We start from the raw sequence: 14,529 nt of genomic DNA, 5'->3' as shown, positions 1-14,529 counted from the left end.
TTGTCTGTCTCTTTCTCTCTTTCTCTCTTTGTCTGTCTGTTTCTGTCTTTCTCTCTTTGTCTGTCTCTCTCTCTCTTTGTCTGTCTCTTTCTCTCTTTCTCTCTTTCTCTCTTTCTCTGTCTCTTTCTCTCTTTCTGTCTCTTTCTCTCTTTCTGTCTCTTTCTCTCTTTCTGTCTCTTTCTCTCTTTCTCTGTCTCTTTCTCTCTTTCTGTCTCTTTCTCTCTTTGTCTGTCTCTTTCTCTCTTTCTCTCTTTGTCTGTCTCTTTCTCTCTTTCTCTCTTTGTCTCTCTCTTTCTCTCTTTCTCTCTGTGTCTGTCTCTTTCTCTCTTTCTCTCTTTCTCTCTTTCTCTCTGTGTCTGTCTCTTTCTCTCTTTCTCTCTTTCTCTCTTTCTCTCTGTGTCTGTCTCTTTCTCTCTGTGTCTGTCTCTTTCTCTCTTTCTCTCTTTCTCTCTTTCTCTCTGTGTCTGTCTCTGTCTCTTTCTCTCTTTCTCTCTGTGTCTGTCTCTGTCTCTTCCTTTTAGTAATAGGATTTATAGTTTCCTCTTTTTTTTAATTGATATAGCTCATGAACAAACAGTACATATTTACATTTTTGGTTTATAAATTTTGTTCGATAATAATTGTCGATGTTTATTTCTTATTATAGATTCCTCCCAGCTTTACTGTCAGCAGTATTGACGCATCATCTGGCATGGGTGTCAACTGTTATGCCTTCTGGACACGTCCCATTTTCCAATTTTACACAGAAGCACTCATCTCAAGCCCTTGACATGTTGGCGAGATCTCATCCTTACAACCCTCTCTGGGCCCAGCTTGGTGAGTTGTAAATGCAAAGCTCGTTTTAAGAGAGGAAATGCTGTCATGGTATAAACTCTAATTTCTAAATTAATTGTCTGATGCAGGAGATCTATATGGATGTTTGGGTTGTCCTTTCAAGATGGCACGTGTCGTCGTCATTGGCAGGCAGCAGGACGTGGTGCAACATGTGCTTTATACATTGTCCTACTTTATTCGCTGTTCTGAAGTGAAGGAGAACAAGCTGGAGTTACAGGGGCCTGGGTTGTTGGATCCTGATGATTACTGTTCAAACATCATCACAAGTTTTGAGCCTGGTGAGGTTGAGCAATCAGAGTATGTAGTTGTGACACTACAGCGGCATCTTGAATCTTCTTCTCATCAAAATTTAGCTCTTCACACGAGAAAAACAAATGCAAAGCCACAGACAGGCTTAGACTCAAGATTGGCTGATGGCCTCCATTGCAATTCAGCTTGTGGTTGTACAGAAGATCGTACCACAGGCTGGGATACAATGAGCAGCTCAGGTTCTGATACAAACTCCCTGTCAATAAAATCTTCCTCAATGACTACAGGAGCTCCCATAAAGCAGATGCTGCATGATCTTGGAGCTGTTTCAGCTGAACCTAAGAGGGAAAAAGCAACAGTCACACTTGAATCTGTCCCCCAGTATTCCGTCCCAGCCTTGTGTGACAAAGAAAACGAGGCTTGTGCTGTTTATCAATCTTTTGTGGAATCTGGAGAAGTTTCCTGCTCTTCATTGCCAAACCATCAAGTTGACAAACTGTCACTAACTGAAGCAATTTCTGTAAAACGCAGAAACAGCCCTCAAGGCAGCCGCAAAGTTAAGTTTCTTATTGGCTGTTCGCTATCACCAGATTCTGACATGGAATCTCGCACTCAACGCCTGGAAGAGTCTTTGCGGCCCCTAAGTTTCAAGGAAGATACCAATGGATATCGCAGCACAGTGCAGCAGGAGAGAAATGAATTTGATGAAAACGTGTGCACAACAGACCAGCCCAAGACGAAGAGCTGTAACCTGATTCGTAGACTGCCATCTTTTGTTGGAGATAACAGCTTGTTTGACGAGTACTTTAATGTTGATGATGATGGTGATGGTGGTGATCTTGAAAGAAAAACTTTTGGTGACATTCCGATAGAGCAGCATTGCTGTGAGGCAGTGAAACCTGGTCCTGTTGGTACAACTTGCTTGGAGATTCCTCAATCTGCTCTTATACCGGCAGATGACTCTGAGGCCTGTTTTGAACCAACTGTAAAAACCACCAACAATTGCACTAGCTTTGACCCACACTTGAACCAAAGGACACCAGAGCCGGTCAATGCACCTAAGCTCGGTTTGGAAGATGAACGATCTTTGGACATAGAAATTCCCCGCAATGAGAGCTCGGACAGTGCTCTTGGGGACAGTGATGGTGAAGAGCGGGTGTCTTGCAGGAATCGTAGACACGTTTCTCCGCAACAAGTGGAACTCCCATTACCAAGGTAGAGGAGTTTGTGTGATTAGAAATGTTTTTTTTCATTTGCAATTCCTTGTTGAATGATTGTTATGCAAATATTGAGAGCAACTCCAAAAGTAATGTTACTTGTATTTTTTTTTCTGTTGCTTATGTTTTCACCCCTGTTTCTCTGTCTCTGTCTGTCTCAAAAAGCTGTCAACTCATTCAGACGAAACTTGGTGGACAGGTTGGGTATGTGATGAGGACGAATTTATTCGGATTTGGTGAAGATCTGGATCTGAAAATTTTATTAATTTTACAAGAGATTATTCACCATTGAGAGCCCCAAAAACGATATATTGCACAATATTTGAGAGCCCCAAAAACGATAAATTGCACAATATTTGAAAAAGTTCTGGACGGATTCAGCCGAAACTTGGTGGATGAGTTGGGTAAGTTACAAGAACAAGCCAATTAGATTTTGGTTCAAGTCTGAATGCAGATCCAGCCTATAAGTGACATACAAAACGTAAACTATTCAGCATGGTGGAGATATGCGCTCTCCCATGTGCCGTCCTAGTTGTTTACTTTTCCTTTTGTGACGGTATTTAGTCGTATTTTTGTTTTTCAATATATTTTTGTAGATTTATTTGGAAAAGAAATTTTTCAAGAAAATTTTTTTTGTTGTATTTTATTCATACGTTTCATTCTTCATTTGTTTTCTTTGAAAACATCATTTTTTTTTATTTTCTTAAAAAAAAACAACCTTTTTCCATCTGTGGTTCCCCCATTATATTTCCTTTTGCTGTAATCTTTCATTCTTCTGTTCAAATGTTTCACCATCGTTATCGCTTTCATCCTTATTATCCTCACGCTTTTTGAAAAAATGAGAGGATGTTTTATTTGGCTCTGTCTGTTTGTCCGTCTGTCGAAAATTAAATGATTGTACAGATATTCACCAAGCTTGGTAGTTATGATCACCACATGGCACGAAAGTGCAAGAGCAGTATAATGTTTGGCTCCATCCCCTCTCCCCCCGGGGCAGGGTCAAAAACACGAATTCCAAAAAATGCAATTATGAGCACATTTTAAAACTTTTTTTTGTTTTTTTTTAAATCAAACTTTGCATGTGCAATCAACCTTGGGGGACACATGAAATATGTAATGATTTTTTTTGATTTGACCCTTGGTTCATGCTCCAGGGGTTGGGGACTGAGGGTCATGGGGGGGAAAAATTTTGAACTAAATTTGATATTGGGTTATTCCTGGTGGAACTTTTTGCCATCTTTCAATTTTGCTTTAGGTGTGAAGGGTGAGCATTTGCGATGGCACATCATTGACTTTGCTCTCGATCTTTCTGGTTTTTTTGAGGTATTCAGGTCAGGTATGGGAGCATGTGTCAGAGCAGCGCGTCGCTGCGTCTACTTTCCACCGGTACTCCAGGGGCCTCTGTCTGGCCATCCCCCAGGCAGATGCCAGGCCCATCCCCATCTCCTTGAGATGCTGGTCAACCTGCTGCAACCATGAGGCACGTGGTCGGCCCATTTGCCTCCTTCACTCACGAGACTCCCTCGCTGAGAGAATCGGGTGAGCTGGATCAGCGTCAGGAAAATGAGCCACATGTCCATACAGCCGCAGCTGACACTCACGGACTATGCAGGTAACAAATCTCATCCGAGTCTCCCTCAGCAACCACTCGTTGGACACAAAGTCCGACCAGCGATAGCCAAGGATTCTCTGAAGAGACCTGGTACCAAACGAATTAAGTCTCCATCTCAGATCCTTGGTCAGAGTACAAGTCTCGCATCCAAAGAGCAAGACTGGAAGCACCAAGGACCTGAAGACTCAGACTTTCGTCCTCCCGCACAGTTACCGACAGCACCACACCCCATGATCCAGTGAATCCATGACTCCCCAGTCCCGACCCAGACGTCTATTGACCTCTGACTCAGCCAGCAGAGACATGAATATCACTGCCAAGGTAAGTGAATCTCTCCACGACCTCAACATCCTCACCACAAACAGGCACAGACAGGACAGCAGCATCCAACATGTCATTGAAAGCCTGGATCTTGGTTTTGACCCAGGAAACCCGGAATCCCAGCGGCTCCGACTCCTCATTCAGCACCTCGAGGCCCCCCAAAAGGATATCTCAAGTTTCCACAAAGATGACCATCATCTGGAAAATCAAGGTCAGTAATCTTGACATTCCCAAACGATGCACCTTAGCTTGATCTCTCTGACATCCTCCCTAAAATCCAGTCCATACAAGTGCTGAAAAGTGTGGGGGCCAGTACACACCCCTGACGAACTCCAGTAACAACTGGAAATAAGTCAGAGATGGTACCACCACATCTCACAGCACTCTCAGTACCAGAGTAGAGTTCAGACATCAGATCGATCAGTTTTGGTGGCACCCCACGAAGACCAATAATCCTCCAGAGGGCATTAGTGCTGCAGAATGGTGCCACATGACAGACCAATTGTGCATTTTGGGTGATAATCACGAAAATTGGCACCGATGTAGCTTTTAATGTGCTGAACATTTCGAGATATGGGGCCATTTCAGTTTCTTTCCAAGATGGCCGCCAAATTCAAAATGGCCGCCACTGAGTAAAAAACTGCTTTCTTGTTTGTAATATTCAAATGTACCAATTTCATATTTTTCATGCTCTTTAACCATGATATTGCATAGTTAGTTTCTATATTGATGTTTGCATATTTCAACATTGCAACAATTTTAAAAATGGCACAAAAATCCAAGATGGCCACCATGCTGAAGCAGTTGAGGAGATCTCCCTCCATATCTTGCACAGTGTTATCATGAGACTCAACTATGTCTTTCACATGACTGAGCCACCTATAAAGCAACAAGAAATAAGCATATAGGCACAAACAGTGCGACAGTTCAGTGTTCACATTCACAATAATCTACTAGTATTCGAAATATAAATATATATATATAGATATATATATATATATATTTATATATATATATATATATATATATATATATATATATATATATATATATATATATATATATATATATATATATATATGTATGTATGTATATAAGAGTTGGCAGATGCACAATAAGCAAGGTCCTACTACTAGAACATATTGAACTCACCTGGCATTGTCCTGCAGTGCTGCATACATTCCTTCATATGAAGCAGGCGGGAGAACCGAAACTTCTGGTACTGTTGGTTCTTTTGTATGTAGGGAAGCCGGTGTTATGCTGGTGTATTCCTCTGGCAATTCTGATAAGGTCTTCTCTTTAGACTCACTTTGCTGGAGGATCTCTGTGTCTATCTCTACTCCATGGACATCGTTGTTCAGGTGCTGAAAGAGGGATATTCCTGTGCCATGATATTCCCCTTGAGCAGTCATGGAAGTAGGATTGTGGTCTATGTTATCAACTGCACTTGTGGTGAATAGACCATGGCGTAAGTTTGCAGGACAAACAACATGTTCTGCTTCATATCTTGCACAAACTTCATTACCCAAATCCTTTGAAACGGTAAGTACTCTGTCATATGATACGGAGAGCACAAGGTCATACATTCTGTCAATTAACTCGTGCTTTCTTGTCCTGGCATGGATGAGGAGTCCAACATAAGTAGGCAGGGGTGTCTCACGATCCACACTGTGGTAGTGAGAGGTGGATCCTTCATGATGTCGAATTATGACATTTTGGCGTATAAGCTGCGAGACAGTTAGTATCGCCTGGGTATCAGCGGCATTGCTTCATTGCTGCACTATGTCTGATCCACCCATTATCATCCCAACGAGGGTCATCAGAGACTTAGAAACTGATTGGTGCTGACACTCCTTGGAGAATTTCCCCATAAATACAGACTTTTCAACCTTCAGAATGTCCTTACGAATGATTTCAGCTGCCTTTGCCAACACGATAGCCTCCTCATCAAAGTCACTTTCAAATGCCCTCTTTAGTGCCAGTCCGATGTCATCCTGAAAAGCAAGAAGAACATTCCTGCCTTGCTTATGGGCTTGTAAATCTGGTATTTGGCTAATATTAGTTCTTTCAGTCTGGTCGAGTGTTCTCGAGTAGATGTGTCTGCTCCCAGGTCATTTAGTCTTGAAGTGTACATCTGATTTAAATCTGCTAGTTTATACACTGGTGCTACTCATTCTTCATGCTTTCTGCACGACAGTCTTCAATATACGAAAGCAGCTCCGCCAGGCCAATGCTGTGCAGTTGTTTATCAGAAGAACTTTCTCCGCTGTCAGAGCAATTCACTGACTCTGCTTTCTTGTAGAGTGTTTTTAAGCAATTTCTGTGGTACATTGCATCTTGAGACATCATATCTCCAACGCTCAATTTGGCAAGTAACATATGGTCTTGCACAATTTCTGCACATTGCCTAAGATTTCTGTCTAGTTTCTCCGTCGATGCCTTTTGGAGTTTATCTGATTTCTGACCACAAAAGAAGCAAGTGTCTTGCGATGTTCTGGCTGCACCACCACTGCTGTAGCGAGTGACTTTCTTTTTTGGTGAGTCACTGTTGGTTTCACACTCATCTCTTTTCCTGTTTTCTACCCGTTGAAGTTTGATATTGTTGTACTTATCCTTGCATTTTTTGTGCCATTTAGCTACATTCAACTTTAGAGCTGAAGCAACTCCTGTTCCATTGTCTAACCTTGAGAAGTTTATATTATCTGGAAGACTCTGAAACTCTTTGAATCTCATCAAATTACCTGCAAGATTATCATAAAGTGTACCAATGTCAATATCAGTCCTCTTTGAATCAGCTGGGAATCGCAGTGGTTCTTTTGATATCTCTTGACACAAAATGCATTTTGTCCAATCTATCGGCGATGCTAATGATTCAGATGTTGAAGGAGTTACTGGACGTTGTCTGGGGTCTAAATTCTTGAAGGATTTAGCCATTGTTGGTATTTTGATGACGACACCACCACCACAGCTTTGACGACTAACAACAGCATAACACCAACAGCAACAGCAACAACATATCACGTGCACTGTGATGTGGAGATGCTGATCTGAAAGAAGAATATGAAGGATGAATGAATGGATGAATGCGTGTGATATACACAGATTAACTGGAAGAACGTTAACTGTGATGCATGGTATAATTACCACATTACACGTTCATATGTTTGTCACCATTTTATCATGAAGCAGCCATTTTGAATTTGGCAGCCATTTCGTATTTGAAAGCCATCTTGGTTAAGAAATGAAGAACATGTGAAACGTAAGGGAAAAGTTAGTGACATTTCACATTTCTGGTCAATTTTCCAAACAATCATAGGAAATATATTCATTTATATGGTTGTATCGGTAATTTCGCCCATGGTGGCGTTCATTTTCAAAATGACCGCCATCTTGGAAAAAATTCAGTTGGCCCCATATGTAATATTGTTCAGTAGGTAAAACACTACAACTGTGCAAAGTTTCATGCTTTTCACCAAAGGTGCACAATACTTCCACCATTCTGCAGCACTACATCCCGATTCACTGCATTGAACGCTTTACTGAGATCAACATAGGCTGCAAGCAGCCCTCCCGAAACTCTCGTCTGCGTTTGGTGAGGACACAAAGAGCAAGGATACGGTCAATCGTTGACCACTTTGGTGTAAAGCCTGACTGCTCTGGATGCTGGTGCTCAAGCAGATGGTGGCGAACCCTATCAAGAATTATCCGAGCAAAGACCTGGCCCGGCACTGAGAGCAGCGTCACCCCTCGGTAGTTATTGCAGTTCTGGTAATCACCCTTCCCTTTCCAGAGCGGGACAACAAGCCCCTCTTCCAGTCAGTTGGGATGATGCCTGTGTTCCAAAAAGAGCACGGCACTACATGCAACGACACAAGTGCAGCATTTCCACCAGCCTTGAAGTTCAGCATGGATGCCACAGATCCCTGGAGCTTTACCCCGTTTCAACCAGTTTACCGCAGCCCGTGTTTCCACAAGCGAAGGTGGACCACAGTTGATTGGAGTGTCAGCAACAGGGATTGCAACACCCCTGACGTACAACTCGACAGTTGGTGGATCAGCCTGGTGCAACCGCTCAAAGTAACCGGCCCAGCAGGCCTTCACTTCGGACTCCTCTGTCAAGAGCCTACCACCCTTTACTCTAACTGCAGTGCACCGACGGGTGGGCTAGGATGAACGCAATGCGCGAATTCTCCTGTATCAGGACGAGAACCATCTGTCCACAGGTGATGCTGTACCCTCTCACAGATTCCTCGCATATAGGCCTCCTTGTCCACCCTTAGGGCACGTACAGTTTTATGCTTCAGCTCCCTGAACATCTCAGCTCTGCCATTCAGCCTGGCCCTGCAACTCTGGGAAATGGTATCCAGTGCCCCTTGAGAGACAAAATTCTTCTTTGCTCTGGGTGAGTTCCAAGAGATCCACCGGCAACATCAAGGAGGGTGGTCTTGAAGGCACTCCACAACTCTCCAGGACCCCCCAAAGCACCCACCCCCCCCCCCCCCAATCTCCACTCAGCCTGTTCGCAAGCTCCTCAGCTACCCTCTCATCCTTGAGCTTGCCAACATTCAGCCAAGGCTGGGACGGTACCATTCTCCCGGATTTAAGGTGCAGCTTCAGAGTTGCTACAACAAGCCGGTGGTCAGTATTGAGGAACTGAGCACTCCGGTAGACCCTGCAGTTATGGATCATGCTCCAGCGACCATCAATGAGGACATGGTCAATCTCCTTTGCCACACCGCCAGCGTTGGGGTACCAAGTCTAGCGATCAGCTTGTGGGCGCTGAAACCATGAACCGGCCATCCTAATTCCTTGACTTCTTGCAAAGTCAAGGAACGAGGTGCTTTTCTGGTTCATAGTTCCTGACCCATGGGGACCAACACATGTCTCATAACCATCCCTGTCAGTTCCAGTCGATGCATTGAAATCCCTCAAGACTAGAAGTGTATCTCGTCTGGGGCACTGATCAACCACAGACTCGAGCGTGGAGTAGAATGCATCCTTCACGGTGAGATCACTCACCTCAGTCGGAGCATAGACAGAAACCAGGGAAATGACACCTAAGGAGTGACGAATCCTTAGTCTCATAATACGCTCGTTGACCGGTGTTATCTCAATTATCATTGGGTTTAGCTTATTGGACACAGCTACAGCAACTCCTTGGGTATGGTAACTATCAGAGCGACTAGACCAATTGTAGGTATAACCTCCCACCATGATCTCGCCGCAATCCGGTCTCCGAACATCAGAGTGCTGCAATGCCGATGTCCAAACGCTTGAGCTCAGATGATAACAGAAACAGGTGATCATCCTCTCTTAGGGATAGGACATTCCAGGCACCCACCCGAAGGGACAGCCTCAGGTTAACCCAAGGAGACCGTCGTCTGATGGACGACACCTCAGCACTACTCCGCCACACTCTCCCGCAATCTGACCCAGGAATATTACTCCGTGGTTTCCCTCCTATCGTCAAAGATTGAGGGTCCCGAAGGCTTTGCCCCAATCCCGTCATCTGGTGAGCTGCCCTGCGAAGGGAAGCTGCACAGGAGGTACTCCCACGGAGTGGGTTTTCAGATTTCTTTGTGTTTTTGTGTTTTGCCGAATGAAGGGTTTTACGGTGGCCGGAGTGCAAATCCTGCCACCAACCTCCTAATAAAATGTAACCAAACTGCAGGAGGACGTCCGCAGACACAGTTGGGCACAAGATATGGATGGCCGTTGCCTCACAAGGAGCTCCTCCGCCCTTTGACAGGTTTTGTTTTTAATCCTGCTGGGTGTCCATATCCAAACACCCTCCTCACCAAAAAGCTTGGTGGGGGAGATGGTTTAGTCGCTGACAATCCGACTATGGAACAGGTTAGTACAGGTTTACATGATACCTGTAGCAAGTCACAGATCTATTCTGGCCTGACCTGACATACAATCCTTATTATCCTCACAATTTTTGAAAAAAGTGTGAGGATGTTTTATTTGGCTCTGTCTCTTTGTCCGTCTGTCACGCTCTCTTCTAAAATTAAATGGTTGTACAGATATTCACCAAGCTTGGTAGTTATGATGACCACATGGCACGAAGGTGCAAGAGCAGTATAATGTTTGGCTCCATCCCCTCTCCCCCCGGGGCGGGGTCAAAAACACGAATTCCAAAAAATGCAATTATGAGCACATTTTAGAACTTCTTTTTTTTTTTTTTTAAATCAAACTTTGTATGTGCAATCAACCTTGGGGGACACATGAAATATGTAACGATTTTTTTTATTTGACGCTTGGTTCATGCTCCAGGGGTTGGGAACTGAGGGTCATGGGTGGGGGGGGGAATGTTGAACTAAATTTGATATTGGGTTATTCCTGGTGGAACTTTTTGCCATCTTTCAACTTTGCTTTAGGTGTGAAGGGTGAGGATTTGCGATGGCACGTCATTGACTTTGCTCTAGTTCTTTCTGGTTTTTTTGAGGTATTACCTTCTGACATCTGATCATTGCCCTCATTTATTTGTGATTTTAAAATCATTTGTTAATTCTGCTGCCTTAAAAAAAAAAGTTATGGGCAGGTATACAAGCTTTTTTGGTGTTCTTCCAAATTTCAAGTGTACTGGCTGAATATGCTTTCCTCTTCCTTCTCATATACTCACTAACACTGCTCTCTTTTATCTGTAGGTGCAATATTGTTGAAGCCCACTCTTCCAACAACCTAAGCAGCTTTGGCAAGTCCCTGCTCGGTGGGTTTTGCCCTCGCTATGTACCAGATCTAGTGCTGCAAGGACTTCCAAGTGATGTTGGTCTCCAAGAGCGCTTGTTGGAAGACTTGAATCATGCCGTGCAGGTTGGGGCTTGTTTCTTATACAATCATTATACCAATGCCCTTTTTACTTTTCATTTTTTGGATGTTGTATAGGGTGTCCTGATTAATTATTTTAAGTACAGTAAACCCTCAAATATCGCATGTTCCAATATCGTGGATTTCTACCAATCATGGGCAACCTATTAAATTCCAATTTCGTTATCGCGGTATTTAATTTCGGCCACTCGCGGTTTTTGATCCAAGATTAGTCATTGTTTGCATCTGCGTGTATGATTACCTCTCATTAGAGCCTTTTCTTGTTTCTCGCACACCGTTAATTGCAGTAATCATACCAGCATATGGGATTGAGGCTAAGTTTAATAATGAATCGTCATTGAACAGGAAATGACATTTGGAGATGCTGTAATACTAGATCTACTACATGCTGTAATACAAGATCTACAAGATGCTACTGCACTTGAAGAAACTTTCAAAGTTCTTGATTTTTTTTTTTTCCTGTGGGATGAGTCCAGTATATCTGGGTGGTCCAGCACATCCCACAGATTTTTTTTTGAATAAATCTTTCTGGATTGACTTACCTTCATGTCTTAAAGTAATGATGGACTATCGTTTCTCTTTGCTTAGTTGAGTTTTTCTTGCTATAATATTGACTACTACAGTGCAGACAAAATAATGATATTTTACCAAATAGAGCTACTTACTGTATACCAACCCTACCTTGTTACAACACAACTGATTGGGTCAAACGCATTAAAAGAAGGAAAGGAATTCCCTAAATTAAGTTTTAACAAGGCACACCTGTTGATGGAAAAGCATTCCAGGTGACTACCTCATGAAGCTGGTTGAGAGAATGCCAAGAGTGTGAAAAGCTGTCATCAAGGCAAAGGGTGGTTACTTTGAAGAATCTAAAATGTAAAAGATATTTTTATTTCTTTAACACTTTTTTGGTTACTGCATAACTCCATATGTGTTATTTCATAGTTTTGATGTCTTCACTATTATTCTACAATGTAGAAAATAGTAAAAAATATAGAAAAACCCTTGAATGAGTAGGTGTGTCCAAACTTTTGACTGGTACTCTACATAATGTATGTATGTATGTGTCATATATATATATATATATATATATATATATATATATATATATATATATATATATATATATATATATATATATATATATATATATATATATATATTGTTGTGGTTACCAGATTCGCAAACCACCATTCAGGTCCCTTAGGTGAGGTATCTCGGTAAGTGCATGTGTAGTTAGGCCCAAACCCGTTGTCTAGTGGGAATACATGTCATTTATACGTGCTGCGACTCTTCAGGATAGCCGTTTTTCTTTTACTATCTTTATTTTGGACCAACCGCCATGATCACAACCACATCAACCACCAACCACAACGCCGCTTCACCACAACCGCCACGACCTTCCCGTCACACCTCGCAACCATAGCATCGCCACCGTTCTTGCCCCGCTGTGGGTACCGGTGTTGGACTCATGCAGAACGCGCGTCGAACAGCGTGTACAAAATCACGGATTTTGTGCTTCAAAAACGGATCAAAAACGACACACGCCCACTTTTTGCCGTCCAATCGGTGAGCGAGGGGCGATTTGGCCCCGCCTCCAGAACGATCGATATATGCAAATTTGTGGATCAAAAAGCCTTCACGCCCACTTTTTCTCGGGCCAATGGGGAGCGAGGTGAAAGGTCGAAGGGAGGGGGTCAAAGGCGAAGTTACGGGGGGATAAAAGGACGGTGTTCGTCAGTCAGAAGAGAGTCGCAAACGAGAACGAGAAGGAGTCGAGAACGAGAAGGAGTCGGAACGGAGGGGACGAGTGTGGAAGACTGGAGCCCGAAGCCTGCAGTGGCTGGAGAAGCTGAAGAGAGTCGGACGAGGGGGTGCTCGCGTCGGTGCCAGGAGCTGCACGCCCGAGGGAGGCCGGCAGCGCGACCTGGCCGAGGTGGAGACGCACACCAGGGATAATAAAGATCCTCTATACCCCGAGCATCAGCAACCCCCTCCTGTTTCCCCCCGCGCTGAGATAGTGCGACCAAGGGGGCCCCGTTCCCACCCCCTGCCAGGCACTGTCCACGAGGCCCGCGGGTTGCGGGGCCATCGCCGCTCCGCGTCTCATCACCAGACGGGTAGGCCCGACCCGGTCTCGGCCTCAGGCCTGCCTCATTCTTGAGGTATTTCTTTTCCTTGGTTTTGGGTATGTGTTGTCGGCGCCGTCTGTGAAGTAGAATTGTATAAGTGTTGCCGTGTGCTCGGTAGTCGGTATTAGCTCTGCACTGTGTTTTCACTTTTATGTTTGCTTTTTGTGTAAATGGAATTGTGTTTTCTTTTTTTTGTGTGCATTTGGTGGAATTGTATTTGTGTGCTTCCCGTGTGCCGCGAATAAATGTGTTTTATTGTTGAACTGTTCTCCCGCTTCGCTTCGTCTTTTCCTCCATTGAATCCCCATCTTGCTTCACGTAAAGGGTTGGTAGTGGGCTGAATACGCCCGATAATTAATCGAACCGTCGAGGTCGACGATAACACCGCTCGGTTATTCCGATAGTACGGAACGGGTCGCTTAAGTGGCCCGTGTCCGAAGTCGACCTGCGGCGAGGTGCGATCGCCCGGTCTACCCTCCGCGTGGGTACTTAGGTAGGTCGAATTTGGCGAGCAACCCTATCCCACGCGGGGGCTGATTGGCTCGATCGCGGTGAGACCGAAAGGGTCCACCCGTGACTGGTTCCCGGCGTTAGTCCGAGAGGGTCACGACTGGATTGTCCGTCCGGTGGGCGACGTGCCGCGATTCGAGTTACGTGGCCGTCGCACGCCGGCGGGCGCGAAAACCGCAACAATATATACAGATATATATAAATATAGAAATATATATATATATATATATATATATAGATATATAGATATATATAGCTATATATAAATATATATACATATATATATATATATATATATATATATATATATATATATATATATATATATATATATATATGTGTGCTTTTCTGGCTGCCATCGATCTTCCTTGATATTTTCTCGAAGTCCAGGAACGAACCCCCCTCTTTGCATTGGCCCTTGGTTTCCACGATCATGGTTTTAACTATCATGGCATTTTCCATGAATCTAACCCCCACGGTATTGGAGGGTTTACTGCACTGCACAATAAAACCTGTATATTAAGGGATTTTAAGAACGAAAGCTTTACTGGAGAGGGGTAAAGTAACTTTAAGGCCACCCTCTACAATGATTTGGTTTTTTTGCATTATTATGAAAGGAAGAAAAAGCAAAATGTCCCATTTTCCTTGTTTATAGCTCTCATATGCTTTGGAAATATGTTTGATTCAAATTATTTTAATTGAATTATGTGCTATGTTTTTCTTTTACTTACAATTTTGAAAGAAAATTGAAGCTCTGGATATAGCATGAAGGCAAGAGAAGACAGAATGCAAACAATAGCACATGTTGACACCCTTCCTTTAG

The 14,529-nt window shown here is 43.5% G+C and overlaps 1 protein-coding gene across 10 annotated transcripts in view; it reads left to right on the top strand.

Annotated features, from left to right (window-relative positions):
• The window catches only part of LOC147008442 (folliculin-interacting protein 1-like), a 177,455-nt gene that overhangs the window by 136,598 nt on the left and 26,328 nt on the right, over positions 1 to 14,529 (top strand). For all 10 annotated transcript variants that reach the window (XM_085863561.1, XM_085863560.1, XM_085863557.1 and 7 more), the window contains 3 exons: positions 647 to 816; positions 903 to 2,298; positions 10,884 to 11,049. In XM_085863561.1, coding sequence (XP_085719687.1) covers positions 647 to 816; positions 903 to 2,298; positions 10,884 to 11,049 — 1,732 coding nt within the window. The remainder of the gene's footprint in view (positions 1 to 646; positions 817 to 902; positions 2,299 to 10,883; positions 11,050 to 14,529) is intronic.

Source organism: Eptatretus burgeri, chromosome 18, assembly GCF_056783735.1.
Source record: "Eptatretus burgeri isolate ZD-2024b chromosome 18, Ebu_testis_v1, whole genome shotgun sequence".
In the NCBI taxonomy this organism is placed as follows: Eukaryota; Metazoa; Chordata; class Myxini; order Myxiniformes; family Myxinidae; genus Eptatretus; species Eptatretus burgeri.
The sequence above is the reverse complement of the archived record's forward strand: the minus strand, read 5'-3'. Positions and strand labels throughout refer to the sequence as shown.